This window comes from Pollicipes pollicipes, unplaced genomic scaffold (genome assembly GCF_011947565.3).
Source record: "Pollicipes pollicipes isolate AB1234 unplaced genomic scaffold, Ppol_2.1 Scaffold_6686;HRSCAF=7923_pilon_pilon_pilon, whole genome shotgun sequence".
Classification (NCBI taxonomy): domain Eukaryota; kingdom Metazoa; phylum Arthropoda; class Thecostraca; order Pollicipedomorpha; family Pollicipedidae; genus Pollicipes; species Pollicipes pollicipes.
The window spans coordinates 22,526,194-22,553,743 of NW_023596921.1; the positions used below are offsets into that span (position 1 = coordinate 22,526,194).

Consider the following 27,550-nt stretch of genomic DNA (forward strand, 5'->3'; position numbering starts at 1 on the left):
TCTTCAAGTGCAAGATCTCGGATACCGTCGTCTCCACACTCTCGAGAGCTGGGTTACCCCTGTGAAACACGCACCAGATGATGATCAGGTCGCGTCCCAGCAGATCATTGGACCTTTTCCAGAGACCACTGCTGCGACCCGTGTTGGCGCTCTCTCCGTCTTTGGTCAAGCCAACCAGCTTGTCGAGAGGCAGATCCAGCCCTTCAACAGCAGTTTTGCAGTTTTGACCGCCTCTAGTGGACCTTTTGTGCCATCTTCTTCCGGTCCCACCACGCCTAGAATTCCTGCCGCTTATCTGCCGGTTTTCTTAGAGAGGGCAGTCGAAGGCGTTCAACAACCACTGAACGTTCAGTTTGGCTCCCTTGTATCACTCGTCAGTTGTGGCACTGCTCTGGCTCGGTTCCGCTGGAGTGGTAGGGTGCGTCTCCGAAGCAGTAGGGCGGATCGTCGAGGCGGCGAGGAGCATTCTAGAAGAGGTGGGTTGAGTATACCGGGTGGAATCTGGGAGCATGGAAGTTGCAAGGATTAAAACTGACCAACGAACAGGAGAGAATTATCACCAAAGGGCACAAGGATAGCAAGACAGACATTTTCTGATTGCATGTATCAAGTTACCAGCTTCTGGTTTCTGTTGAAGACCGGGATATTATTTTCGGAGATATCATGGCAGTGGCAGTAATGCTAATGCTGATCAAGTGGTTTCCTCCTTTGTAGGGAGTTTGAGGTCCAATCGTGTGTCGCATCATGTTAAGACAAACATCCTGATAAGATAGTACGGCAACGCTCGTATACATTCTACATAAGCGTCAGGTTTTTTGGGCATAAATATCTCGCCGCAGGTCATTTACACCAGGGTTATCACCACGCGAGTCACTAAACATGATTACGCGTTTTGCATGCTATGTTCAGCCTCAGATTGATGGGACATGTTTTGCACTGTATTAAGTCAAAAGGTGCATTTTATAGCAGGTTACAGTGAAACGATACTAAGTGCAACTTTATGAGCTATTTACTTGTCCTGCAATGCATTTAACATCAGTGAGATGCAAACTAAAAATACAGTCGCTCAAGCTTCAACACGTCACTGTTAAATTCATGCAGCCTGCTGCTGCTGATATCTAATCAACAGTATGGTCCCAAAATTTACCACCATCATGTCGTCAGAGGACCTTGACCTTAGGTAAGGCCACGACCCAACGATATGGTATATGTTGTAAAACACAGCCTCTCCATCCATAATCGGCAGTCTGCTAGACTGCAAGGTAAAAATGGACGCTGGATTCGAATTCACGGTCGAATTAGCCTTTAATGACATTCAAGATCAAATAAAGGTCACCAGAGGTCTTCCGAGATCAATAACCTGGTTTCACCCCAGGTGTGCGCGAAATATCTTTTGGTCGTAAATGGGCCGTTGTGGTACGTAAAAATAACGTTAAAAAGCAAACTAAGATACTAAATTAGATGGTAGACGAACATAAGAACTTTCCTCATGCATGCCGTGGGCAGCAAAAGTAGCAGTAGGGACCGGAGGTCGTCGAAGTGCAAGACAAGCAAAATGCGTCTCTTGACCTCTCACAATTCATCACTTGACGTGCTCTTACCTGAAAAAACATTATGTTACAATGTCCCTGTTAAAACACTGAATTCTTCCATTCTGAACATTTGAAAATTCAACCTCACTCGACTATATTCAGACCTGCAGAATGCGACGGGCCTTTCCTGCTTTCTTGCCCTGCCGTGAGACCCCGTGGAGCCAAAAGAAGCAACTGCACAGCGCTCATCGAACTGGGGATGAAATAGCATAAAATAGCTACCTTCTTCGTAAAGAACCGCCGTATGCCCATTGCAGAACCCAGCGACCTGAACGGTTACACCAATCGACAACGGAGCCGCCACAGGCAATTGCATTTACGCTCATAGGGCTTTGCTTCTTTTGCCGCCGTTCCCAACCAACGAATTCGTAGGTATATGCTGCATCGTTAAGTGCCTTAGTAAAAAACCGCCGGCTGCCAAGCAGTTACCATATCAGAAAAAAGGCGCTGTGAAAAACTATAAAGATAATAACGTCGTCGTCGGTAATTGTGAGCTTCAGACATGTTCCACCATTGCTGATTTCTCTACTCAGGCAGTGCATTGCCGTTTTTGTTTATCTCTATTTGATCTCCCACTGGAGGGGCAAAATGAGATCACTGGGGGGGGGGGGGAATTCCGGGCACTGCGGGGGCATTTGCCCCCCCCCCCCCCCGTCCAGTTAACATGTTATCCAAAGCCCCGGCACGGCACCTTCAGTGTTGGGGCTATACGACATCGACGTCCCGTCACGCTGGAAGGGTGTGTACTGTGGGGAATCGAAACCCGTATCTCTGATTTTCCCTACGCGCAGCTATTGTGTGTGTGTCATTGGGGCTTTACGACGCACTCAGCTGGTGATGCTATATGGTGTCGCCTGCAGCTCTCCCTAACACGAAGGGCGAGCACCGAGGTGAATCGAACCCCCTACCTCTAGTTTCCCAAGCGCGTAGTGGTAATACCGGCACCCTACGCACAGCTTTATGTCACGTCATTCGGGCTTTACGACGCAGTCATCTGCTGAGGCTACATGGCGCCACCCGCCCCTCACCCCGGCAGGAAGGGCGGACACTGCGGGGAATCGAACCCGGTACGCACAGCTACAGCTACCCAGAACTGCGTCATGGTTCGAAAGAAAAGCGTAAGAATTGTACCAGCATCACAATCTGTTCGATAAGAGTGGAGTCACTGCACTCGGTGGAAGTCTTCACCAATTAGTAGCAGATTTTGATGAATAAACCAAATCAGACTCTAAGGTACGGCTAACAGCACCGGTATTAATATAAGTCGAACATTACTCCGAAGAAAAAGGAAGGGCCGAAAGCGTTGTTGGGGTGAGTAATCGTTCAATGATCTGTGGTTGTCAGGGTTGGGCGTTGGACGGACTGGAGACGTGCAGGGAAGAAGTTTGGCTCATATATAAACCTTGGTGAGTTCTATATAATGTGTGTGATATGAGTGGATGCTATAATCTTTGCTTGTCGGACGTGTTCTTTGCATCCCAAGGCGCTCACGCTATATATCAAAGCCAGGAACTGGTGGCACGGTCGGGGAAGGCCATGCACTTCGCATGTTAGAGTAAATGAATGAAATTAATGTTTTTTTCTTGTAAAAGATCATTGATGTGCAATTTATGCTTGTATTGCTTGGTTTAAAGCATTAGAGATGAAATTTATTGATAAAATCATGCAGTTTGGTATAATTTTTTGACCACACATTTACGAACACCTCCAGTACCTTTACCTAGCTCTGTATGTCATAAAATGGCAATACGCCTTGTTTTCCAATTCCCCACACTTGTTACGCACCCGGTTCATATGAGTATATGCGTAAATCTGCTATGCCAGGGTCAGCTGATTATGTCGTGATAGTGAAGGCCGCGGACACATCCAGCTTATTGTGCGATGACGTCACAAAACCACTGCCAGTCTTTTGAAATTCGTGACGACACATGGTCTCTCCTCGTCACACCTAGACCCTTATCAGACAGAAAGTGAATGATAGTAAGCGGGAAGGGCAGAACGGGACGGCACGGAACTGTAGGGAACCGAACGGACGGGACAGAACCTAACGTATCGTCATGAAGTAGGATGGGAATGGACGGGACTGGATGGAACTAGACCAGACAGGACCGGATGTAATTAAACGGGATCTGGTGGGACCATACGGGACTGGACGGAACTATATGGGGCCGGAATTGGTCAGACAGCAACAGACGCCACCGGACAGGAACAGACGGAATCGAACGGAAGAGAACTGAATCGGACGGGTCCGGACGGAATCGGAAGGGATCTAGGCGAACTGAACAGGGTCGGAGGGCACCAGACGTAACTTTGAGGAAACGGCGGGCAAGAATATAACCACACGGAACCGGACAGAATTGGACTGGCTCGCACGGAACCGGATGGAGGATTATCAGACAAGACGCGACCGGACGAGACCAGACCAAACCAAACGGAAACTGGCACTTACGCATCACACAGGACTGAACGGAATTTGGCGAGATATATGGGGACCAGATTGGACTGGATACAGGACCGGACGGAACTTTGCGAAACCAGATGTGACCAGACGTTACCGGGCGTGGCCGAACGTGACCGAATGTGGCCGGACGGCATGAGATAAAATCGAACGGCACTGGACGTAATGGAATAGAGCCGGACTATATAAACCGGGACCAGACGAAGCTGGGTAGAACATAATGAGGCTGGACAGGACCAGATGGAATGAAGTGAGTAGACAGGACTGGATGCTACCGGATGAAACTGGACAAAACCTAATGAGATCAGATGGAACAGAACGAGACCTGTGACCCGACGGCACTGGACAGACTCCGACCGGACCAGACGGCACTGGACAGATTCCGACGGGACCAGACGGCACTGGACAGATTCCGACGGGACCAGACAGCACTGGACAGATTCTGACGGGACCAGATGGGACTTGACGTGATCGGGTGGGATCTAACGGCAAGGAACGTAACCGAAAAGAACCGAACGGTATGGAACTGGACTGGTGGGTAGTGGTAGACCAGGTCTGTCTGGTGCAGTCTGGTTCAGTATGACCCCATCTGGCCTCGTCTGATTCCATCTGGTCCCGCCCGGCTTTGCTTGGTCCCGTCCGGTCCCGTCTGGTTTGGCCTGGTCCCATTTGGTTCCACCAAGTTTTCCCAGTTCTTTCCAGTCCCGTCCGGTTGCGTTCCATCGCGCCAGGTCCCGTGGGACACCGCCCAATCCCGCGCCGCCTTGTCCGGTCCTCACTGGTGTCTTCCGGTCTCGCCCGGTCTCGTCTAGGGTCATTATGTACCATCCAGCCCCGTACTGTCTCGTTTGATCTCGCTCCGTCCCGTCTTGTTTCTATCGGTCACTTCCGGCGTCGTCAGATATTGTCTGACCTCGTCCCTTTGAGTTTGGAAATTCCAGACCCCTTTGGTCCCATCTGGTCCGTCCGGTGTCATCCGGTCATGTCTGATCTCATTACGTTCCACCCGGTCCCGTGCTTTCCCGTCCTATCGCGTCCGGCTCCGTTCGGCTCTATCGTATTTTGCCTGATCCCGCCTGGTTTTGTCCCTTGCTGACGGTTTCGTGCCGTCCAATCCCGTGCCGTTTGGTCCCGTGCCGTCCGGCCCCGTGCCGTCCGGTCTCGTGCCGTCTCATGCGAACCATTGGTTGGCAACTATTCGTTGGTTTTGTGACGTCACCGTACAGTCAGCTGAATGTTGTTGATCTCCACTCTCTCGGCGTTTAGCTGATTGTCGCACCGCAGATTGATACCTTGACGCGGTCTGGGTGTGAGGTAAAACGTTATTTTTAGGATTGCATGTTACATGCGGTTGAGTAAGGCTTTAGAAGCACTCTGCGATTTTTTCATCTATCTGCCCGTACCAATATTGTATTGGTTTTACTCTAGATTGAGTTGATTCAGCCTATTTTAGGAAGTAGAAGGCCCTCACCAACCAAACTGAAAAAATGATGTTATGGTGAACATGTCCAGGATACCAGTAACAACACAGTTACAGATGTACACCATAATATGGTGTACACCATAAATATGGTGTACACCATAAATATGGTGTACACCATAAATCTAAACCTGGTGACATTGCACCAGGTTTAGAGCATACAGAGGCAATATTTCAAGGAATTGTGATGCTGTAAAGGTATTTTTGGGCAAACACACTGCAAGACCATTTTTATCAAGGGTTTCAAAATTCAACAAATTCAACAACAACTATAGTCTGATCTGAATTTGGCAAGCGTGGGGTTCATCACACTTAAATTGAATAGGCTTCCAGTGCATTGCCAGGATTGGCATGGCATGGTGTAACGTGGTTCATGTATGACGTGCCACTTAAATCAAGCAAAGCTGCACTTGATGATAAGTTGTTTGCTTAAAAATGGAGCCTGTTTTTGCTAGAGATTGTTACCACAACACTCATGTTTGCAAAAATGGCTGAATGCACTGAAGTCATCTGCAACTTCTTTCTGAACTTAGGGCATTCAGATTGACAGTTTAAATGCATTGAAAATGCTCCTGCAATGTTGCCACCATGCTGGACATCACCAGCATGATTTGAATCTGATATGGCCAGATCCTATTTTGTATGTCATTTGTTTCCTTTTGCTGGGTAGGTCATCATTAATGAATGTTTTTCTTAGCAGCCATATCACCCAATACATCAACATTCAGTATTTGTGTTGCATTTTCTTCTTAACAGCCTGATTTAATGTATAGCAATCCTATAGCAGTCCAGTCCTGTCATGCCAACCATGTGGCTCTGCTACCATTAGATACTATACAACAATGGTATAATAACATTGGTGACCCATGCTAGGATCAACACTGCACAACCAATATGTCATGTGAAGTCAATACTGCATACAAAATAACCATGATCATTGCTGTTCAATGCTGAACAGCATACATTTTTGGTATGGTGAATGTTGTGCTCATTTGGTGATGCACCTTATTGAAGTGTCATATGGCAAATGACATCACATTGTGAGTAGGTCACTACAAGCATGAAAGGTGGTGTAAAAGTCATTATTTTCCATTGTAGTTTGACATAAATTTTTACTTAAACCCAGCAGTATGAAGCACCATATAGTCCTACATGTAACCATGAATATATGTTGCAGATTTATAAATGTGATAGTTTCCAGCTGTATTTCTGATGTTTTGACAGTCAGTAATCAAGATGATTGAGGATAGAATACAATTGTATTGTCAGGTGATGGGATATTAACTGCCAGACACAAATAGCACCACTGCAAGATCTAGATCCTGATGTGTTTTGCTCTTCTGCCCACTGCAGTCTTTTTTCTTTTAATCAAACAGCTAACAGCCACCATTAACTGGACAACAAATTCCCAGCCAATGCATGTGGATTATAAAGCATACAATCATGCAGATAGCAGAAAGCTTGTGTGATTATTGTCTGGATTTGGGAAGTATGTAATTCAGTACATAAGCAGAGCATGAAAATTATCAACATGACATTCCAGTGCTGTATGAAAGCATATGAGACTGAGCTGGAGCCACAGCTTGTGCACAAACTGCCACCATGCAGAGTTCATACAAAGCACCTTCCATGGGTGGATGAAATCCGGCACACAGGGGCAAAGTCTGTGGATAGGTGAGACCAAGATTGTGTTTGGCTTGCTCAGTGATGGGGCAGCCATGCCCATTCTTTGCTCTTACAGAGCAGATATGACCTGGGTGGGTCAGGTCAGATGCACACTCTGACTTGGCAGGAACAGGCAGCATGATCAGTCTGGCAGGAACAGGCAGCATGATATGCCATGCCAAATGGCAGTGCTTGTAAATGGCCTGCATTACCATGTCACCACATATTTCACATATGGATGATGACTAGCAGTGGTGATGGTACATTGTTGCAGTGTTTCAATATTTGGTCTGTTAGGTAGCAGATGTATCAGTATTTTTCATGCTATTACACCATGGAGTGCTGTTTACTTCCGGTCAACCCTCCTCTGCTCAAAATCAGCCAGACAACATAGAACTGGGCAGTGGTGATCCAGCATCCAAGTGCCTCAGGCCTGACAAATGGGGCCGCAGGTCAGATGTCTGGGTCAAAAGGCAACAGGTTAGCACTGACGTATTGCCTGCGTAAGTCACTGTAGAGCCAGGGTCCTGGTGGCATGTTCATTTTTATTGGCATCCTGCTCACCCTACTGATGGATTTTGGAATGCTGCATTGCTTTCATGGAGGGCTGGATAATAACAATTTTACATTGCAAACAGCTAGTGATTATAGGTTTTTGATGGTGAACTCAGGGCAAACAGCCAAGCAAGCAATGACTCGAGCTTCAAATTTGGAATGTGCCTTGGATTACTTCATTTTGGGACCAATCTTCTTTCACAGAGTGAACAAGTGACATATTTTGAAAGCACAAAATATGCAACATGGGCATTATGCAGTCTGTGTTTGCCTAGTGTTGTAAGTGGCACATGGCCGTCCCTCTGACCAGTCTAGCCATCTTGCCATGCGGGTAGCGCAGCTCCTGACAGCAGCACCACGCACCTCTGACCGCAGTCACCCCTCAGTGCCCTGCCGGTGACACTGCCATCTGGCGGCAGGTCGAAGCACAGGACTAGCCGACATGGAGTGGCTCTTTGGAAAGCGCGTGACGCCAGAGGAGATGCTGCGCAAAAATCAGCGCGCGTTAAACCGGGCCGTACGGGACCTGGACCGAGAGCGCATGCGCATGGACCAGCAGGAGAAGAAGGTGATCGCCGACATCAAGAAGATGGCGAAGGCTGGACAGATGGTGAGGATGCCGGCCGCAGTAGCGCGGCGGCGGCACCCAGTGGCGGTGGCTGGGAGATGGCCGGTCAGGGAGGATACCGAAGAACAAACGCATTATGCGCTGTTGTTATGCTGGGCTGATTTTAACACACGTTTGTGATGTTGGGCATCTGGGAACTTACCAAAAAGGCCACAGTTGTTGGGCATTTTGACACTGTTGACATTTTTTGTGCATGTGTTTGTTTTGGCAAGCGGTTGGCCGAGCTATGCTTCCAGCTCGCCCACCTATTTGTATCTGAACTGTTCCACTGGTCAGAATGGTTTCGCCTGTGCTATGCTAAGCATAGGTCCTTCATCTCGCCCATGCTGTTGGCTAGGACGCCGTTAAGGTGATGGCCAAGGACTTGGTGCGTACCAGGCGGACATCCCGGAAGTTCATGCTGATGAAGGCCAACATCCAGGCTGTCAGCCTGAAGATCACTACGCTCAAGTCGCAAAACTCGATGGCTCAAGCCATGAAAGGCGTTACCAAAGCTATGTCCACGATGAATAGGTGAGCTTTGGGTGCTGCGATGTTTCTGTGTGTCGAAAAGCTGTCTCTCGCCTGTCGCGGGCAGCTTGGTGGCTCGGCGAGATTAGTCGAATCAGTAAGCGACATTGATTACAACCAACAAGCGCCAGTGATGAGCTATTGCAACGTACATTGTTTGGATTTGGGAAGTATTACAACTAGGGGTTATCATATATGTTATAGGGGAAGGGAGCTATCACGACATACTGAACATACTCGGAAGGGCTCTGCTTTTCCTTTTGCCGGCTTTTGAGCACTAGGAAAGTGTATTGTTCGATTTTTTGTCTGCAAAAATGGCTGAGAAATATGTAGATGCACCTTGGCCATTTTCATGAATTCACTCACGAAAAGATCAGGGGTTAGTGTCTGGACGTGGTGGACCGTTTGTGACGACCGTTGCGGCTCGGGCGCCTCTTTCCCACAGGCAGCTGAAGTTACCTGAGATTCAGAAGATTATGATGGAGTTTGAGAAACAGAGTGAGATCATGGACATGAAAGAAGAGATGATGGACGACGCCATTGATGATGCATTGGGAGATGATGAGGATGATGAAGAGAGGTATGAATGGAACCTGTCTGCCATAAAGTGTTCAAGCTTCAGTGTGCATTTTCATCACAACATCCGTTACTCGATTTGATGCACCATTCTGTGTGTAACGTGATACCAAAATCGCATCCTTTGTGTTTAAGGATATGTGGACCTAGTTGCTTTCACGACACTTTGAGAGCACAATTATCACAATAACTGGGTTTTAGCCCTCCACAGATTGGAGTTTTCGCATCCAGTTTCTGGGAGGCGTCTCTCGTGGCGTCTTCCACGTCGCAATGTTAATTTCACCAGCTGGCTGAAGCTTTTAAGCTTGGCCTTCAGATTTCGAATTCCTACGGTCTGCTACCAGTGGCCTAGTGGTCCTATCCTGAAGTGGTTTGCAACGCAAAAATGGGGGAAATTAGTGCTCCGAGGTGCGTTCTTGGCTCTGCACCAAATCTTTTCCCGTAGCTGTGAACGCTTGATGCAATAGTGCAGCCTTTTTAATCACCATATTCGTGATCTTTTTAATTGCTATGTCCGTGAACCTTTTTAATCGCCATGTTCGTGACCTGTTGCCAAGGTCTTCGGGGCTCAAGTAAAACTAGGTCAAAGCATGGAGATGACATGAATTACAGCTCAGCTCAGCTCAAAATGAATTCCCATCACAAGCAGTCCCTGGATGCGGCATTAGAAGATGCACCGGGCTCAGTCGATGTATGAGATAGGCAAATGCCAGCTTATTTTCCTGATGCCTTAAAAGGTCGGGCAGAGCTGTAAATGTGAAAAGCTGGTATGGTATCTTCCTCTTCACATATCCACATAATTCAAGCTGGAAAAAACAAGGTCTTAGGCAAAAAAAAACAGGCCATTGGGAAGTGTGATCTTAGGTCCCGAACAAATTTTATCATGCCGCTGGTCTCTAAATGTACTAAACGCATGGTCGACATTAAACAATCGAAACAAATGAAACGTACCATAATCAGCGAAGACTCGTGAAGAAATGACCCTTAAATACTAGCGCAGATACTAGGGTCTATGCACATGTGTGCCAATGTGCAAGTTTGCCTTTCGGTTGCCTTGCACTTACGGCAGAAAAATAACCACATCATTACCCGAGATTGGGTGGGTGGCAGTTGAACCACAGAATTAGCTAGGTATTGACACTTGAATAAGTGCGGCTATCTTAGTCTTGTTTCCTCATTCATCGAAGTACGTGGCCCAATGCCCAAGGCGGCGAAAAAACATTGTTTCCGTTTTTAAGTTTGGCTTGTGTGCACCTTGCGTCTTCGTTAGAGCTTGGCTCCCTCTAATAAGGTTTTGGATGTGCCCTTGGTCAGCCCGCGCGCTGTCCGGGGACAAGGCTGATGGTAACGAGGGGAACACTGGTCGGTTCGAGGGGCGTGCGGGACGTCAGAGCGGGGAGTTGTCCGTCAATATCGACAATTCACCGACTGAGCGAATGAAACGATGTGTCCCGTGAATCCTTACTGTGTTCTACAAACGAAAAGTGGGCGTCGCTTACTTTGTCGGGTTTCTAGCTTGGTTGGGCTAGCAAATGCGATTGACACAAAAGTATCGACGTACTGTTGGGTTACAGCTGGAAACAAGAATGGGTCCTTTAACTGGGACCTGGTTCTTTGTGAATGACTCTAACCAAGAGGCATGCTCATCATACCGCAAGTCACTCGCTGCCACAGCGGTGCGATCCATATCAGAAGCCCTATCCTTATTGGCGTGCCTTAAGCAGCTCAAAGCCGGTGATCGCTCGCCGCTAGCATGACATTCGAGTGTCGTGTTGCACTCATGGGACTGAGCGCGCCTCATCCTGCCATTCCAATCTGTAGCTATGACAGATTCGGTGGATCACCATAGCCTAAACGGCGTACTGTAATCAAAATAAGGAATTACGAGCTAGCATGCGATTCGTTTAACAAGCATTGATCTACCGTTGTGTTTGCTGTCTAGATACTTCGTCCCTAGCTTGACAAAAAAACGAACTATATTTGGTTAAAAGTAGTTGGTTTTGTGGAGCTGAGTCGAGTCCAGCAACTCCAGCTGGATGAAAGAGCTAGCGAAAATTAATTTCCGATTTTAGGTATTATGTTTCAGGGGATTGGATGTTCTTAATTTACAGACACGTACGTGCCGTTGAAGTTGGACCCCAAGTGTGGAAACACCAGCTTGTCCCATCAGCAAGCGCCAGTGATCGTTCACGTCCTCACCTCCGCCACATTGACCGCTCCTCCTGTCCGCTGCAGTGAGGCCGTGGTGAACCAGGTGCTGGATGAGCTGGGCATCGAGCTTGTCGGGCAAGCTGACCGACCTGCCGCAGGCCACCGGCTCGCTCAATCCGCCGGCCGCCACGGCGGAGATGGGTGCCGATGCCGACCTGGCCGCACGGCTCGACAACCTGCGGCGCGAGTGAGGCTCTGGCCGCGACCGAGCTCGCGGACGAGGGCGGGCGGGGGCGGTGACGGGCGCCGCCGGTCGGGCGGTGTGGGGCGTGTCGGCGGCTCTTGCGGCAGAGGTCGCGGACGAGGACGGGCTGGGACCGGTGACGAGCGCTGCCGGTCGGTACGGCTGTCGGGCGTGTCGGCCTCGCTCGCAGCCGAGATCGCGGACGAGGACAGGCGGGGGCCGGTGACGAGCGCTGCCGGTCGGTACGGTGTCGGGCGTGTCGGCGGCTCTCGCGGCGTGCACGGTCGGTATGCGGTGGCCATGCCATCAGCCGGGGGCTACCTGGCACCGGAAACGGTCGGACGTCTCTCTAGCCGGCTTGGGCTCGTGTCCGCGCGGCGAGTTGAGAGTGCTGGGTTCTTGGCGTTTCGCGGGGGCGTTGGATTCTTTCTTGCCCCTTGTGCTCTCCTGTTGATTTGGTGAGCATTGACTGAATGCTTGTGTGCACTTCAGACGCATTTTTTGTGTTGATTCGTCGCGCTTTAACAGCTTGCATAGAACTTCTGTGATTATGGTAGATTAATGTGCGTACAAGATGTTCACGACTGCGACCGTTGGTTCGAACGGTCCACGATGGGTTTGTCCGGGTAGTGGGTGGCTTTAGAGGTGGTTATATGCACCAACTTCACCATTTTCCTGTATCGACTTGACGCGTGCCATCCGGGAATGGCTGTTGCCCTCCAAATGCCTGCCAGCCAGCCTCACTAAGCCGCCGTCATGTATCGACAGCCGACTCTGTCGTTTGTTAGCTCCAAACCGCAGTCCTCTGCCTTGACCTCGTGTCCGTCAGTACGCGCGGCTCGGGGGTGCGTGACGGGTTGGACGCGAACGCTCCGCCGCCGCCGTCGCCGTCCCAGCGCGCGAGCCGTCGCGACGGGCGGCCGGTCGGCCCGGCACGTCCGGCGGCGACGGCAGCCGTGCTTGTATCGGACGGGACGTGAGAGTCCCCAGCCATGAACTGCGGGCGGTGCGCTGTCCGGGGCCGCCTGTCGTCGGGGGACCCGTCCTGCCCTCACGATGGCGGCCCGCTCTCGGGCGCGCACACGGTGGACCTGTCGGGGTCAGGCCTTCGCTACGTAGGTGGCGTTCGTAGCCTCCCAACGATGGGAGGTCTGTGTTGCAACTCGGATAGGCTCGGCGCATGCGTGCGTGCGTGTGTGCGTGCGTGGGGGGGGGGGGGGGTGCGGGGGTGTGGGAGGGGCTGACCCAAGTAGCCTGGTCCGATGTCCTGGAAAGCAAGTGACCATGTCCCATGTTGCCTTGTTTGAAACGGAGCGGAGCGTGCACGTTTGGAGTGAAGGATGACGCGGTTACACCAGTTAAATCGTTTGCCTTCAATGTCGCCTCTCAACCCTTATACGCGCTCGTAAGCCGAGTCTGAGTGGCGGGCTGTGTAGTCGACGCCGGCAGAGTTCCAATAAATCATATATTTTACATTTGTGGCGAGCCTTGGGCATCGGTGTGCGACGCGTATGGGACCTTGCACAGGCCGTTAGCTGGAACTCGTGTGCTCGTGGAAGACGACCGAGACGCCTGAGCGGTTCGTCGAGCGCCTTGCGTCTATGCGAGGCCAGCGAGATACTCCGATGCGGCCGAGGGACAAACGATCCAGGCGTGCTGGAGGTGTGTGCTCAGCGTGTAACCACCACGGGAGCCTGTGTGGTCGCTGGTCAGGACCTCAGTACCGTATTGGCAGGTTCGGCCAGTTTGGCATCCCCGTGTCAAACGGCAGCAGAGTGGATCGGGTACCGCCACCTGTAACGGGTGGCAGCAACCATCGTCAAAGCAGCCCTCTGCGCTCCGAGTTGGTGGGTAATGCTTTATTGTCTGAGAGTATACTCCACTGTCTTTCGACGGCTGTCAGCGCGCTGTCGCCGGGATTGGATGTCATGAATTACTCGTACTACCATTGCACCAAAACCACACGAGCAGCCGACACCTTCAACCTCCAAAGCCTTCAACGCACGCGACACTATGGGCGGAAGACGTTCCGCATCTTTGGGGTTTTCCCCTTTCACCCAGCTGGACACGCTGCCGCCGCCCCGCATGACTTCCGGTCGCAATCTGCCGTCAACGACGTCGGCCACTGGTCACATTGGATGCACCAGTCGACCCCGCCTTGCCAATGATTGGCGCCGCAGACGCATCGTCCCGGAAGCCGTGTCTGCTGTGGCCCGAAGTGGTGCGTCCGTCGGAAGTCGCCCGAGGGACGCGTAGCCACGGAGCCCCGGGCTTAGGTGCTGACACGGCACATTGGGACAAATATTTGGGGGTGGTTAACTGACTCAAAGTCGACAGATCGGTCCAGCGCGGAACACACGCACTGCACGACGACAGAGGTGCGCAGGCGACAGCGAACCTTCAGTCTCATATTACTGGCGAGACAAGCATACAACAAACTGAACTCACGAAGTTAACTCTCGGGAGTTCAATTCACGATTCACGAACTAGAGCCGCGGCGCGACAAAGCCCACATCACCGCGCAACATCACCAGCTGGCGGCGATCCTCCACGAACACGAACGGACTTGCTGAATCATCTCCGCACCAGCCAGCATGAATCGGCATTAGGTGTGAAGGCTGCACGGAAGCCTCGAACACGGGAACTGACCGCCAGTTCCCATCTAACCTAACTTGTCACACATGGTTAGTCAGGTCTTCGTGCGCCTACAGTGCACGCCGCGCCAGTCCACTGGCTGCTGACTGATCCCGGACCCGGACCCTGTCTGCGCCAGACTCGGCCCCTGTCTGCGCCAATGTCTGCCGCCGCCACGGCAAGCAGCGGGGAAGGACGGACTGATCGGCATCAGCGCAGGCTGCATAGCATCTGGACCGCGCGGCGCGCAACATGCCACGGATCTCATCCTCGCGTAACTCAGAATATTGTCACATTCTCATACAATAGTAAACCGTGATTAAAAGACGCCTCTGACATGTCCAAGCCGCTCGTGGCTACTGCCACCACCTTCCACAGTGGCCACTGCCACTCGGAAGCCGACAGACATGTCGCTGTACCTAGGCTACAGGCGGACTCGCCAAGACAAAGTATGATTTTGAGTCGAGCTTCTCGACAGCGACCGGCGCACGCAGCGCTGAGGCGCCACCACGGCCGACGAGCTACAGCCAAGCAATTCACGGCGAACGACCACCGCCGTCTCGACGATCAAGTCAATGATTGTTTCCGAAGCTGTCAGCCTCTGGAAACCGTTCCAGTTCCTGCTTCTTTCCAATATACCTGGCTGACCAATACACCTGGTGTTCCATAAGCGGCCACGTGACGTGAATGCTCTTGCAACACCCTCCATCCCACCGCCCCATTTCGGAAGGTGTCGCGTAGTACGTAGGTGGTACGTAGTGCGGAACTGGAACGAGAGCTTGGGCGTAGAACGTAGTGCTGTGGCAATGCATCATTGTCATTGTTTGAACCCAACCGTCTGAGGTGTAAACAGCACGCGCAAGCACGACACCGCCGATCAACCGGGCAAGCAATCGTTCCAAGCCATGCTGTTCGACCTCAAAACTAGACCCTGAGCATGCGTGGTGCAAGTGCGCCCACTGCTGCCTGAACCCGGGGCTCTTTGGCTAGGGTGACGCAAGGTCTTCACTCAAAGGACAACACCCGGTGCATCTTCACGGTCACCGCGCGAACCGGCGGCGCCAGGGGGCGCGCCCTTCGGCGGCGTCAGCTCGCTGGTTGACGGCGGCCGCCCGTCTGTGGGCGGGGAACCGGCGGCGCCAGGGGGCGCGCTCTTCGGCGGCGCCAGTTCACTGGCTGACGGCGGCCGCCTGTCTGTGGGCGGGGAACCGGTCCGGGAAGCGCAGGTGCCCCAAGTGCTTGAAGAACTCGGACACCTCCCAGTGGTAATCGCCCGGATGCTGGATCAGGTGGCGCACGTGCTTCGAGTCGGGCCAGCACTTGTAGAACACCTGGAAGGTGGTAGCATCAGGTGACGTCACCAGGTCATGTCCGAGTGCTACAGAACAGCTGACACCGCGCAGATGGCTGGAGTTTGCAGCATATTCAGAACATTATGTGCTGCACGTCTTGCACAGTGGGTATTAAGTATTGCCAATGCAATCAACGTCTGTTTACTTGAAAACGTCGTCTAATTGTAACGCCTTTTATACTGAAGGTTTATAACTGCATCGCCTGATATACGAAAGGTCATATACTATTGTCGTCATAAAACTCCCAGCTCATAATGATGTAACAAGAAGTTCAACGTCTTCTTTGGTTCTATCATCTTGGTGTGATGTGATATCATCATGTTTATCATCTTGGTGTGATATTACGAGAACATGGGCAAAACATACCAGGCAGTGACAACTGGAGCAGTATTGCATCCTACGAAAGCTCATCAGCACAACTCCAATTAGGAAGGTCTGGACTCTGCACGTTATCATCCCAATGGCAGTCGCCCATCCCCACCTTCCTGCCATGCTGCTCATGCTCGGCACGAGTGTCAAGCACGGCCTCGCAGCATCCCCACCTTCCTGCCGTGCTTCTCATGCTCGGCACGAGTGTCAAGTACAGCCTCGCAGCATCCCCACCTTCCTGCCATGCTTCTCATGCTCGGCACCAGCGTCAAGGATGGCTTCGCAGCAGCAGACCGGATCATTTTGGGACCACAGGAACATGACGGCGGTGGCGTCCTCCAGCGGATAGTGCACGAACTGACGCTTCGCCTCGCGGTAGTGACGCGTCGCCAGCTTCTCCATGGTCTTCAGGTGAAACCTGGCAGGGACGAGGAGGTGCAGACCAAAGCGGTGAGCCAGAGAGATCACTAACGTTCTTTGCGCGGCGGGCGCCACGTGCAGTGCAGTAGGTAGCGTCGCATACCACGGGCATCTAACACACCTGGGATTTTACCAACTTGTAAATAAACATTGCTTTTTAAACATATGGCTTAACGCTTGTTACGGCGCAAATGATCGCAATGGTCGTTAGAGCCACAGCAACCAGAGACAATTGCAGTTAAAACGGAAACACGAAAGTGCAAGACAGTCGTCCCCAGCACCCTTCCGTTCACATAAGCGCAGCCTCACGAATTACAGCAAGAGCTAAGCGTCAACGGAAACTGGCCGTTCGTTGCTGAGAACGTGTCCAACAGCACGGACTCGGTGCAGCTTGCGGGACGCTGGAGCTGCTTACTTGGCGTATGCAGCGATCATCTTCTGCAGCAGGACATTGTCGGTGACGGCCATCGACAGGCCGACTGGGATCTCCGTGATGTCGGCGGGGCTGTCGAACACCTGCCGGGCCGACGCGCTGGTGAGGAGGCACCGTCAGCGTCCCATACAATGCCATTCCGCTCGGTTCGACATAGTCAGTCAGTTTTCACGAGCGAAGCGTGGTCTAACATCGAGCAGTCGTTCTCACTCGCAGGAGGCATCGTTTGCGCAACGAACAGCGACTCCGGCTCGATCCTCTCATTCGAGGGGGCCCCGACTGCCAGAGACGTAGCGGTGCGCGAACGCCACGGCCCGAGACCAGAGCCGCCGGCCGACGCTCAGCCGACTGACCAGGCCAGTAATCTTCCTGGTGATGGTCCGTCCAGGGTCCATCCAGGCCATCTGCCCCAGCACCTCGCCCCAGTAGTACGCCCCGATGGAGAAGCCGTGCACCACGTACTGACTGACGTCATCGTTCGCAAGCAAAACGTCCACCAGCTGGCGCGCAGCCACCTGCGAAACGCAGGCTGGTCACGCAGGGAAATAACGGGGCTCGTGTGTGACCACTGCTTCAGCGCCGTCGACGTCAGGAGAGCAAAATGGCCGTCGTACCAGACTAACGCCGACACCCACTCTTGCATGATCGCTGCGTTTGTTCCGACACAGAGGCTCCTAGACTAGAAGCGAGCGCACAGGGCAGGACCGTTGCGGCGTCTGACTCAGGCACACGCATCAATGCAGCACGAACAATCCGCCGCAGATTGCGCCGCGGTCAGTGTTCGAGCCACCTGTCCATAACCACAGCACACCGCTCCGAAGACAGAACACACGCTATCGCAACCCCCAGCCCGCGAGAGCGCGTACCTGGGCGCCGCTCTCAGGCAGAAGCAGCTGTCTGGCCGTCACGGTGCCCACCAGCACGTTGAAGCCCTGGCTGAGGTAGAAGTCGGCGTACTTGCGGATGCCCTTCTGCGTGGCCCCCAGCCACGGCAGCATGATGGCCACCGGCTGGTCGGCCGTGTGGCGCAGCACGTGCTCCGGCGAGACGCCGCGCGCCGGCACCTCCGACACGGTCAGCAGCGCCAGGTTGTCGCTCAGGCGCACGGTCGAGAGGCCGCGCAGCCCCAGCGCTAGCTGCGATAACCCGCGGTGGGAGAGCAGCGCCATCTGCGGACACACCGTTTGGTAGGTAAAGGCGAGGTTGTTGTTGTTGATTGGTGTTTTGGAGCGTGCCGACTACTAAGGTCATTTGGCGCCCATAACAGTTAAGTGACTACATAGGTGTGTCTATGGCTAAAAATCCTACAAAGTCAAAAATGAAAACGGCTGAGTCGTGGCAAGAACGCGAGAGTCGACACCAGCCATGTTTGAAAAGGCAAGGACTGGAGCATCTCGTCCGAAACAGTGTATCCACTCTTCACTGAAATGTGGGCATAGACAAATGATCGGTGGACTATAAGTGGCGCATCGCAGCGAGGGCACTGAGGCCGTTCTTCGCCGCCCAGAAGGTAGCCATGCGTCGAGTGCGTATGACCAATGCGACCACGGCAAAGGACTTTTTCTTCTCGTCTCGCATCGCGTGGGCTCGACGGCCTCGACGGCCCAGCTGTGGCTTGATGGCTTTCAGCGTACTGTTTGCTGTGATGGCCCATAGACGTTGCCATTTTCCCTAAATACAAGCCGAAATGGCAGGTTAAAAGTTCCTGGCCGGCAGGGGCAAAGTGCGGGTGCAAGGTGCACACGCTGCTCGTTTTGCTGTCGCGTCGGCCAGTCCATTACCTGCGATGCCCACGTGGCTGGGTATCCAACACAGGACGACAGTTTTACCCGCACGATCCGCGCTGTCAGGCGAATCAAAATATCTTGTATAACAGGACATGGTGAGTTAAAAGCTGTCAAGGCTAATAAGCTGCTCAAAGAGTCAGAGAGGATCAGGTGTAAATTGTCCTCACCAACTTCGATGACACAGAAGGCTTTATTTATAGTAACGACCTCGGACGTGCACACGGAGGCTTTTTTTGGCATCGAAAATGACCGGGTGGCTTCGCCGCTTACAAACGCAGAGCCTTCTCCTGTCTCCGTTTTCGAGCCGTCCGTCTATGTGGTTTGAAAGCCTTATGTACGGGGCAATGTGCTCTAAGGCCCGTAAGTTAAGGTCGACTGGAATCTCACGCTGTTTATTGGTGCATGCCAGCGAAACAACCACTTTGGGTTTAGTCAGCTCCCACGTGGGTACCAAAACGTGACGAGACCTTAGTGCACCACGCAAGTCAACGCCGCTATACGGAACAGCGCCTTCATTTGCACGCTTTAAGGTATACCGTGGAGCCTTCGGCCACTTTGAAACATGTCTCCTATACGTCGCGAAAAACCGCTCGATGGGTCGGGTGGTTTAAAAACTGTGCCAACTTTGAAGTGTACCACATTCCCAGCATTTCTCTCCCACGAGATAATGACAGCTTATTTGTTTCCACCGCAAGACTAGATACTGGTGATGGTCTATATGGCTCCGGTCACGATGCGTAACACGGTGTGATGCACTGCGTAAAATACATGTTTGCAAGACTGAGGTGCACGGTCATAAATAAGGCATCCGTTATCCAGTTTAGAACGTATGGGTAAGCAGTAGAGGAGTAAGAGTGTTCTTCTGTCCGTCCTGTATGAGGTCCCAGAAATATACTTCAGAATGTTCAAGGCTTTAAAGCATGTGTCACGCTAGAGTTTTAAATGTGGCCTCTACGTCAGGTGATCGTCAAAAACATGTCCCTGAAACGGACAGACGATTCACTTGGAATTGTCTGCCCGTAGAGCCTTAGACTCATCGCCGGGCACTGATGGCGACGTCTGCAGAAGTGCGTGGCCAGGTTACCCACGGGCGACTGCAATCGGCGCTCCAAAGACGCAGAGATCGACGAAGAATACCATAGGACAACATCATTCACGAAGAGAACGGCCGACAGACCGAGGGAGGAGTCTCCGATAAATTGATCATGACCTGCGGACAAGGCGACACTGGGAACACTGCCCTGCGGCATGCCGTTTTCTTGCTGATATATGCGAGAAAAAGTGCACCAACACTAACACTGAAAAATCGATCGGATAAAAACTTTGTCAGGAACATGCCCATAGCTCCTCGAACGCCGTAATTGAAAATCTTCTGCAGAATGCGAATCGCCATGTCGCATCGTAGGCCTTTTCGACGTCAAAAATAGGACACCAACGTGTCGTTTCTCTCGGCCAGTGCGCGGGCGATCTCACTTGCAACCTTGAATGACTGCAGAATATCGCACCCATTTATGTGCAGCACAGGTGCGGTGTAGATGAGTTGCCCGACGATACGCTTGATTCGCGCCCATACGTTGGTTGCAGGTGTGTGACAGTTCAGCTGACCGACATAGGCTCGCCGTGACGCGCGTCGGGCTTCAAGAATAGCGTGCCACGCAGCCGCTCGTGCTCGTCGGAACGTGATTAGATTTTATGTCGTACTACGGCGATCGAATGTTCTAAAGGCCCTCTTACGCGCGCAGATGGCGTCCCGGCACTGCTGTGTCCACCATGGGATAGGAGCGCGGCGAGGATTTCCTGGCGTTCGTGTAACAGATCTTTTCGCAGAACGCAAAATCAAGGCAGTCAAAACCTCGACCGACGGAGGCTGACCCACGGCTTTCGTTGACATGAAGTGCTCGGTCCGTGATCAAAACTCAGTCCAGTCAGCTTTTTTAAGATTCCACTGCTACAGTCTACAGCCGAGGAGGACGTAAGTTTTGGGACTAATCCACATGAGGAAGTGATCGCTTCCTACCGGATGGTCCAACACTGGCCAGCTTAAGTGGTTGGTAAGTTGTGGGCTTGAAAGACTGTGGTCGATTGTTGATCCCTGTCCAGCTGGAAGTGTAAAATGAGTTCCCATGTTTAAAAGCAAAGCGACTCTTCGTATATGAAGGCTTCACAGCGCTTCCTGACGGTGTTCGTCTGGACACATCCCCACGCTGAGTGGTGGGCATTAAAGTCACTTAATATAAGGACGAGCCACGGAAGCTGAGCCACCAGGCGTCTGAGCTCAACGGACGGAAACTTGGTACCAGGAGGCAGGCACGTTGAACAGATGGCTGTTGTTTATCGGTGCAAGAACACTTAAGCCGCGACGGCTTGTAACTCAGCGTTTAAAGTCAGCCCGCGCGCAGACACACTGTGGTGCACCGCTAGCAGAACGCCGCCGTGCGCGACGGGATCAGCTGGCACGTCTCGTCGCCACACTGTGGTGCACCGCTAGCAGAACGCCGCCGTGCGCGAGGGGATCAGCTGGCACGTCTCGCCGCCATACTGCATAGACAGAAAGAGTGAGGTGGTTCTCAGGCGCAAGTCTCATCTCCTGGAGACATACGACCGCTGGACATCGTTGATTCAGGGAGGCTTGCAGGCCCTGGAAGCTTGTCCGGGTGCCCCTACAGTTCCACTGTAAAATGCTAGTCATGGAGCTAAAAGGCGAGGACGGTCTCTACCTGTCTACCACTCCGCGGAAACCACGTCTACATGTGTAAACCACGTCTACGTGTTTATGAGAGGTGGAAGATCACAGTGTGAAACAGAGGATCTAAAAGGACTCGGCTGCACCGGTAGCAGAGGACCCAGACGGTCCAGCTACGGGGCTCAGCGTCCTCGCGGTATCATCGGGGTCCGAACCCACCGACGCCGGCCGGGTTCTAGCCCGAACACGTGAGTTTCCACTTCAAGGCGAGATGAGCCAGGCCGGGCCACGCTTTTCCGGGCGCCCCGCTCCAGACAGTGATGGCGCCGGCGAAGCAGGAACTCGAAATGGTATTGGCCCCGGAGGAGGATCCATCGGGTGCCTCCTCGCGCCGGAGGGCCTCCAGGGGCCTCTACGCGTCGTCTGGGCGGTGGAACGGTTCGCTCCCAGGCGACCGGTTAATGGCTTTAGTCCGCTCGGGTTCAACCAAACGCACCCGCTTCGCCCTGCGAGCGCGCCTGTCAGCTCCCTGACGCTCCAGCGCCTCTGCCGCACGCTCAGAGGCGCTGGCAAGGGGTGTCTGTGGTGAGTGGGCCGATTGAGTCGCAGACAAAGGGATGGCCGACGGCACGCGAGGACTCCAACCGTCACTCGTCGGTGATCCGGCCCGCGCTGACTAGTCCGGCAGAGCGGTGTCCACCGACTGCTTGATCGGCGGGGAGGGAATAGGGAGTGCCGGCTGGCAGTCGGGCGTTCGGACCGAGGGAACAACCGACAGGCCAAACGACTTCAAAAGTTTCGCGAACTGAAATGCCATGATAAGCTCGATTACATTACTCTGCGGCAACGGAGTTTTCACTTCGGAAGCCTACGATATTTTCTGGTGGATTTCGTTGCAATGTTCACGAGCTTCCCGGAAAGAGACGTTTTTAGAGGTTTTAATCGATATAATCTCATTTTCTTTCGCGTAGGCGGGGCATGTACGGTCGTGCGTCGTATGTGGGCCTTGGTCCTTGCCACAATTGACGCAATGGGGTTTAGCAGAGGTGCAAACCTCGCTCGTGTGCTCGAATGACGCACATTTACCACATGCTAGGCGGTTACGACAGTACAGTTTGGTGTGGCCGAATCGGTGGCATCGGCAACACCATGTGGGGTTAGACACATAAGGGCGAACCTTCACTCGAACGTACCCCAAACGCATCTCGGTCGGCAAATCGGTGGAGCTAAACGCCAGAATGAGGCTGTTGATGGACATCAGCTCTCCTCCCCCTCTGACGGGAATCCTACGAGCGCTCATCACGCCAAACTCTGATACTCCTCGACTATCTCGTCCTCGGCGACGTCACGCAGATAAAAACAATTGACCACGCCCCTGGTCGAATTTTTGGTCTCATGTGGTGTTGCTGATATCGACACGGTCTTTTCATGTTTACCAGTCTCATCCCGAACACTACACGTAAACTCCTTGGCTGCCATAGTCCGGCTCCCCTCCCGACTACCAGCAAATTCTGCTTCTATTTTTCCATCCCTGAGCTTGTCGCATTTGATGATTTTCCAAAACCCTTCGCAGCCGTTCCGCCCCCTGAAACGGTGAGAGGGAAGCCAGCATAATCTCATCACTTCTGAAGACAATGATCCATGGACCGGGGAACGCACATTCTTCTCTGCACCATGGGTTTATCGAGGTCCGTCCCTCTTTCGGAGGACGGGTGTTTTTAAGGTGAAAAGATGCTCTAAAAGGTGGTTTATATTTCGGCACCGGGGCTTCGCATCCACCTCGGAGCCCAGATGATGGACGGCCCAAAAATCCCTCAGGAGGTGGCCACCGCAAGGGTTATCTCGGTGCTAGACGGCGGCGAAGGACGCCTCCTACGCGGCCAGGTGTAACCGGGGAGAGCCCTACCCGTCCTGACTGTGGTTCAGCGCCGCCGCCCCTTAACCCCTTAAGCCGCTGCGCGCAGTCAGACACCCCAAACGGAGGCCCTGCACGGAGCACCTAGCCGCAGCGCGAGCGACAAGCCGCTAGACCCGCATAGGGCCATATGGGCCCCCCGCACCCAGGATATCCTGGTCAGTGTTGGGACGCGCCGTGACTGACCCGCACGACGCGCTCCTCAGCCACCAGGATCCGATCAATCCGGGGACGCGAGCGAGGGGGGCGCGGCACCCCGATAAAACGAGGATGAGAAGTGTTAAGAGGGCCGGATGTGGGAATGAAGGTGGTAGGGAGGGAGCACACCACGGGACAAGGAGCATGAGCTGACGTACCGGCAGGGCCGCTAGGCCCTGAAATGAACAGCTTGCGCTGTCCACCTGCTACTGAAGCTGGGGCTCGAGGAGACGCTAGTCCCCTACACCGGCCGAAGCCGGGGCCCCCGCGGGAGTGAAGGCGTGGGTTGGGCAATTGGGGAGAGGGGGTGGGGGCACCGTTCGGACAAAAAGTCAAACCGAAACAAGTTGAACTGAAAAATGTGGAACAATAAAAATCAAACGACAGAAAGTCGACAAGAATAAAAACCGTCTGGGATAAAAGTCGAATGGGATAAGTCAAATTGGAAGGAGTCGAAGGAACAAATTGATGGGGATAAAAGTCAACTGGGATAAAAGTTAAATCGAAGATGTTGAAGCAAAAAAGTGATGGGGATAAAAGTCGACTAGAAAAGAAGCCAAATCGGAAAAATCGAACGACAAAAGGTCGGAATAAAATATTAATGGAAAAAGTTGATTCGAAATGACAAGGACAAAACGTCGACAGAGATAAAAGCATGATTATACCAAAAAAGCTAAAGCGAGACTTCCAAAAGGACAAAAGCGACAGAAACTCCACAAAGCACTAGTGAACGCTCATGATGACACTCTTGTAATCATAAGAGCTGCTTACAACGCCGAGTACTGACAAAACAATCGATGTTTGCTATATAACGTCGTTTAACCGCACCTCCTGGTACAATGCATGTTAATAGCTCGACATAAGAGCCCTGAGCTCATAATGCCCGATACAGGGGCATAGCTATTCATTCATTTAGGAGGGGAGGGGGGGAGGGACTCCAACTAAAAAAGAGTTACAAACAAAAAGCTACGAACAACGAACTGCTAAAAGCTACGAACTAGAGCTACGAACTAAAGGTAAATGGCGAGTTAATGACCACGAAATCCTGTAAGTTTAGGTATGAACGTTTCAGACCACACAGTGGCTGTTTGGTTTACCTCAGCCATAACCCCTGGCCGTACGGAACAGTTAAATGCACCATCCCGCAGCAAACACAGTACTTTGTAGTAAAATACACAATATGGGCCTTGGGATGACCTCGTGTAAGCCTAAACAAATGTCTAATTGTTGCGTAAATTTTGTAACCAAATTAGTAGATGATAGATGGTAGGAGTAGATAGTACATAGTGGAAGTGATAAGATCCCATCCGATTCCGTCCGGTTATGGCCAGTTCCATCTGGTTTGGTCCGGTTCCGCCCGGTTCCGTCTGTCCCCCCATACGGGGAGGGGGGGGGGGGGCAATGACACGGGGAGAGCATTGCCATACACGTGAAGCCAGCACGTCTCGTGGTGTAATGGAAGGATGCAGCTTGCGTTACAATGGTACTACACTCACCAGGAAACTACCGCACATTTTATATGTTTGTCCTGTGGTGCATCTGTAGCTCTGACCAGCGACCGCTGAAGCGCGTGACGGTAGCTATTGTAACAAGCAAGGCCGTTGTCAGGTTCTGAATTCTTCTTTCTTCGAAGAACTGTTGGGAACAATAGGGATTAGGAACCACTTTGCGTGTACCCAGCTCAACACGGAAAGAGAAGGGAGACGGCTCCTGCATGAAGAAGAAGGGCGTGACTCCTGCACAGCTGCAACATTCCATTCGCGCGGAACAGCAGCCGGAAAACGTGCGGGAAGACCCTAAGACCCAATCGAACTGCCAAGCCCGCGTTCTGGCGTTTGCAAATGCAGAAAGCAGCCTATGGAGATGGCTCGCGCGTAGTGTGCGTGGTTCGCGAAGTCGGCAGCTCTTTCTAGAGTCGCGTCAAGTACATTTGGAGCTCCGTTACTCCTTTCACCGAAACGCACATACACGCCTCCAGCAATTCGGAGCCTCCCAGGTCGTGGACGACAGTTTCCCACGCTCGGAACATATATATATATATATATATATATATATATATATATATATATATGCATACACATATACATAATGCGTCTTGTAGCCTGCAAGACAGAGCATGAATTACATCAAGGTCTTACTTAAACTCAAATGTAACAAACTGACCCCCAAAAAATATGTGCGCGTGATAATTTAGACGATGATCAATAGCTTCATGTTTTCCTTAGCATATTCAGCATGTCAGCATGTCAGCATGTCAGCAGTGCGATATGCATATTATGCACTCCAATGGACATTTCAGCTGTGTTGAGGTTTACGTGACCTGGGGAATCGTTTACTAGCCAAGACCCCAAAACCCAACCATGTTCATAACTGGGAGAAGCGAAGAACACGCTGGCGCTTACTAAATTACTGGTTGCCCCTTTGAGTGGAAGTTATACCCGCGACCATGTCCTGTTTCATTTACAGGACACATTTAAGGTCAATATCGTGCCAAAAGCTGATATATCTGGTCAACTCAGAGAAAAAACAACACACTCTTTATCATCCTCCATTTGCCTTATTTCGAACATTACGGGAGAGAGCTGTCAGGCTCCTTGTTGTGCCCGGGTATGAAAAAACTATCCCATCGGACGAGCGCACAGGAGCCATGGGCCGAGGACGTCAGCTCGAGGAAATGACTTAAAACGCCTGAAACATTGCATGAAGGGAAGCAAGCTAATTCAACCGCCACCACCTCACCCCCTGTCATGGAGTACAATCACTTGGGTTTGGTGCAGCTCTCGATGCTCATCCACGCTGGCCATACTCGATCAGTTGCTATCCAACAAAAAAGCCATGGAACACCAAATAAGTCAAAGGGCTGACAAAGGTGTTCCACCCACTTGCCACCGCACGGCTCCGTACCGTTCGTACCTGGTCGGTCTGGCGTCTGGCGGGCCGGCCGGATGTCCGTCACTGCCGTCGGATGCTGTGCCGGTGTCGACGCCGGGCCGCGGTTGGTCGGGGTCGGGAGCACGCTCGGAACGGCACCCCGCACGGAGACAGCCGCGCTCTGCCGGTCACAAGTCGACCGAACACCTGCGCCGCTCCCGGAGACCCGACCGAAGTCCACCCCGACCCCGAGCCGTCGCGTGCGCCAAGCACCCGCCTGGCTCCCCGCACCTCCTGCTCCCGCCGCCGCGCCACAGTCACCCGAGGGCCGCGTGATGGCCCACTGTACAGCCTCTGACAACGCATCGCCGATCAATGCTGGCCAGACGCGCATGGTGGCGGAGCCGACGCGTCGAGGTGAGGATGCCAGAGGCCGGCTGGTGGCTGGGGCTGTCGACCCGGGGTTTTTGCAATGGTGTGTGAAAGAAACGGCGCAAATGTTCTGTTTTTACGGCTTTGTCAAGGTCATCGCTGACGCCCCCGAGAGCATGCTGAAGGGCAATGACGAAACGGAAAGTCCATATATGGCGTTACGCAAGGCGGGGTTGCGGTTCGACGGAATCATAGACAGAGCACAACGGGGAGGAGGAGGGGTGGGCGGCACTTGACGCTACACCAAGTGTTCATACATAACATTCGTCATTCTTTTCAAATATTCTTAAACCTTACAGCCGGACACCATTCGCCTCCTCTCGCAGCAAACACATCTTGCTTTGTTTCGCACCCTTGGCATAGTTCGGGGATCAGGGGACTGCTACCTTTCTGGGATGTCATGCTCAAATCAGCGTAACCAGGGGTCTTGCCCAGCGTAGCCACAATGCTACCGAGGGAGGGCTTTGGAAATGGACAAAGGTGCGTAACGTTATCTATGGACAACCAAAACTAGCATATCTGCTCGTTGAAATGGCTAAAGAGAAATATAGCCAGAGGCTCCAACTGAGCGGGCGGGTAAGTTGGGCTGGAGCGCAA

The 27,550-nt window shown here is 52.5% G+C and overlaps 2 protein-coding genes across 2 annotated transcripts; one reads left to right on the forward strand and one right to left on the reverse strand.

Annotated features, from left to right (window-relative positions):
- Positions 1-2,911: 2,911 nt before the first annotated feature.
- On the forward strand, positions 2,912-11,915 carry Vps2 (vacuolar protein sorting 2). Its single transcript, XM_037231350.1, is given in 6 exon segments — positions 2,912-2,998; positions 8,170-8,360; positions 8,716-8,891; positions 9,334-9,468; positions 11,700-11,739; positions 11,741-11,915. Coding segments are annotated over 5 exon segments (645 nt in total). The 5' UTR covers positions 2,912-2,998; positions 8,170-8,192; the 3' UTR covers positions 11,867-11,915.
- A 3,708-nt stretch (positions 11,916-15,623) lies between these two features.
- Positions 15,624-26,781, reverse strand: LOC119108607 (uncharacterized). Its single transcript, XM_037232205.1, has 6 exons — positions 26,564-26,781; positions 17,934-18,236; positions 17,421-17,582; positions 17,050-17,150; positions 16,449-16,632; positions 15,624-15,824 (listed from the first exon to the last, which is right to left on the reverse strand). The coding sequence occupies exons 2-6, from the start codon at positions 18,234-18,236 to the stop codon at positions 15,663-15,665; spliced, it is 912 nt and encodes a 303-aa protein (XP_037088100.1). The 5' UTR covers positions 26,564-26,781; the 3' UTR covers positions 15,624-15,662.
- Positions 26,782-27,550: the final 769 nt, after the last annotated feature.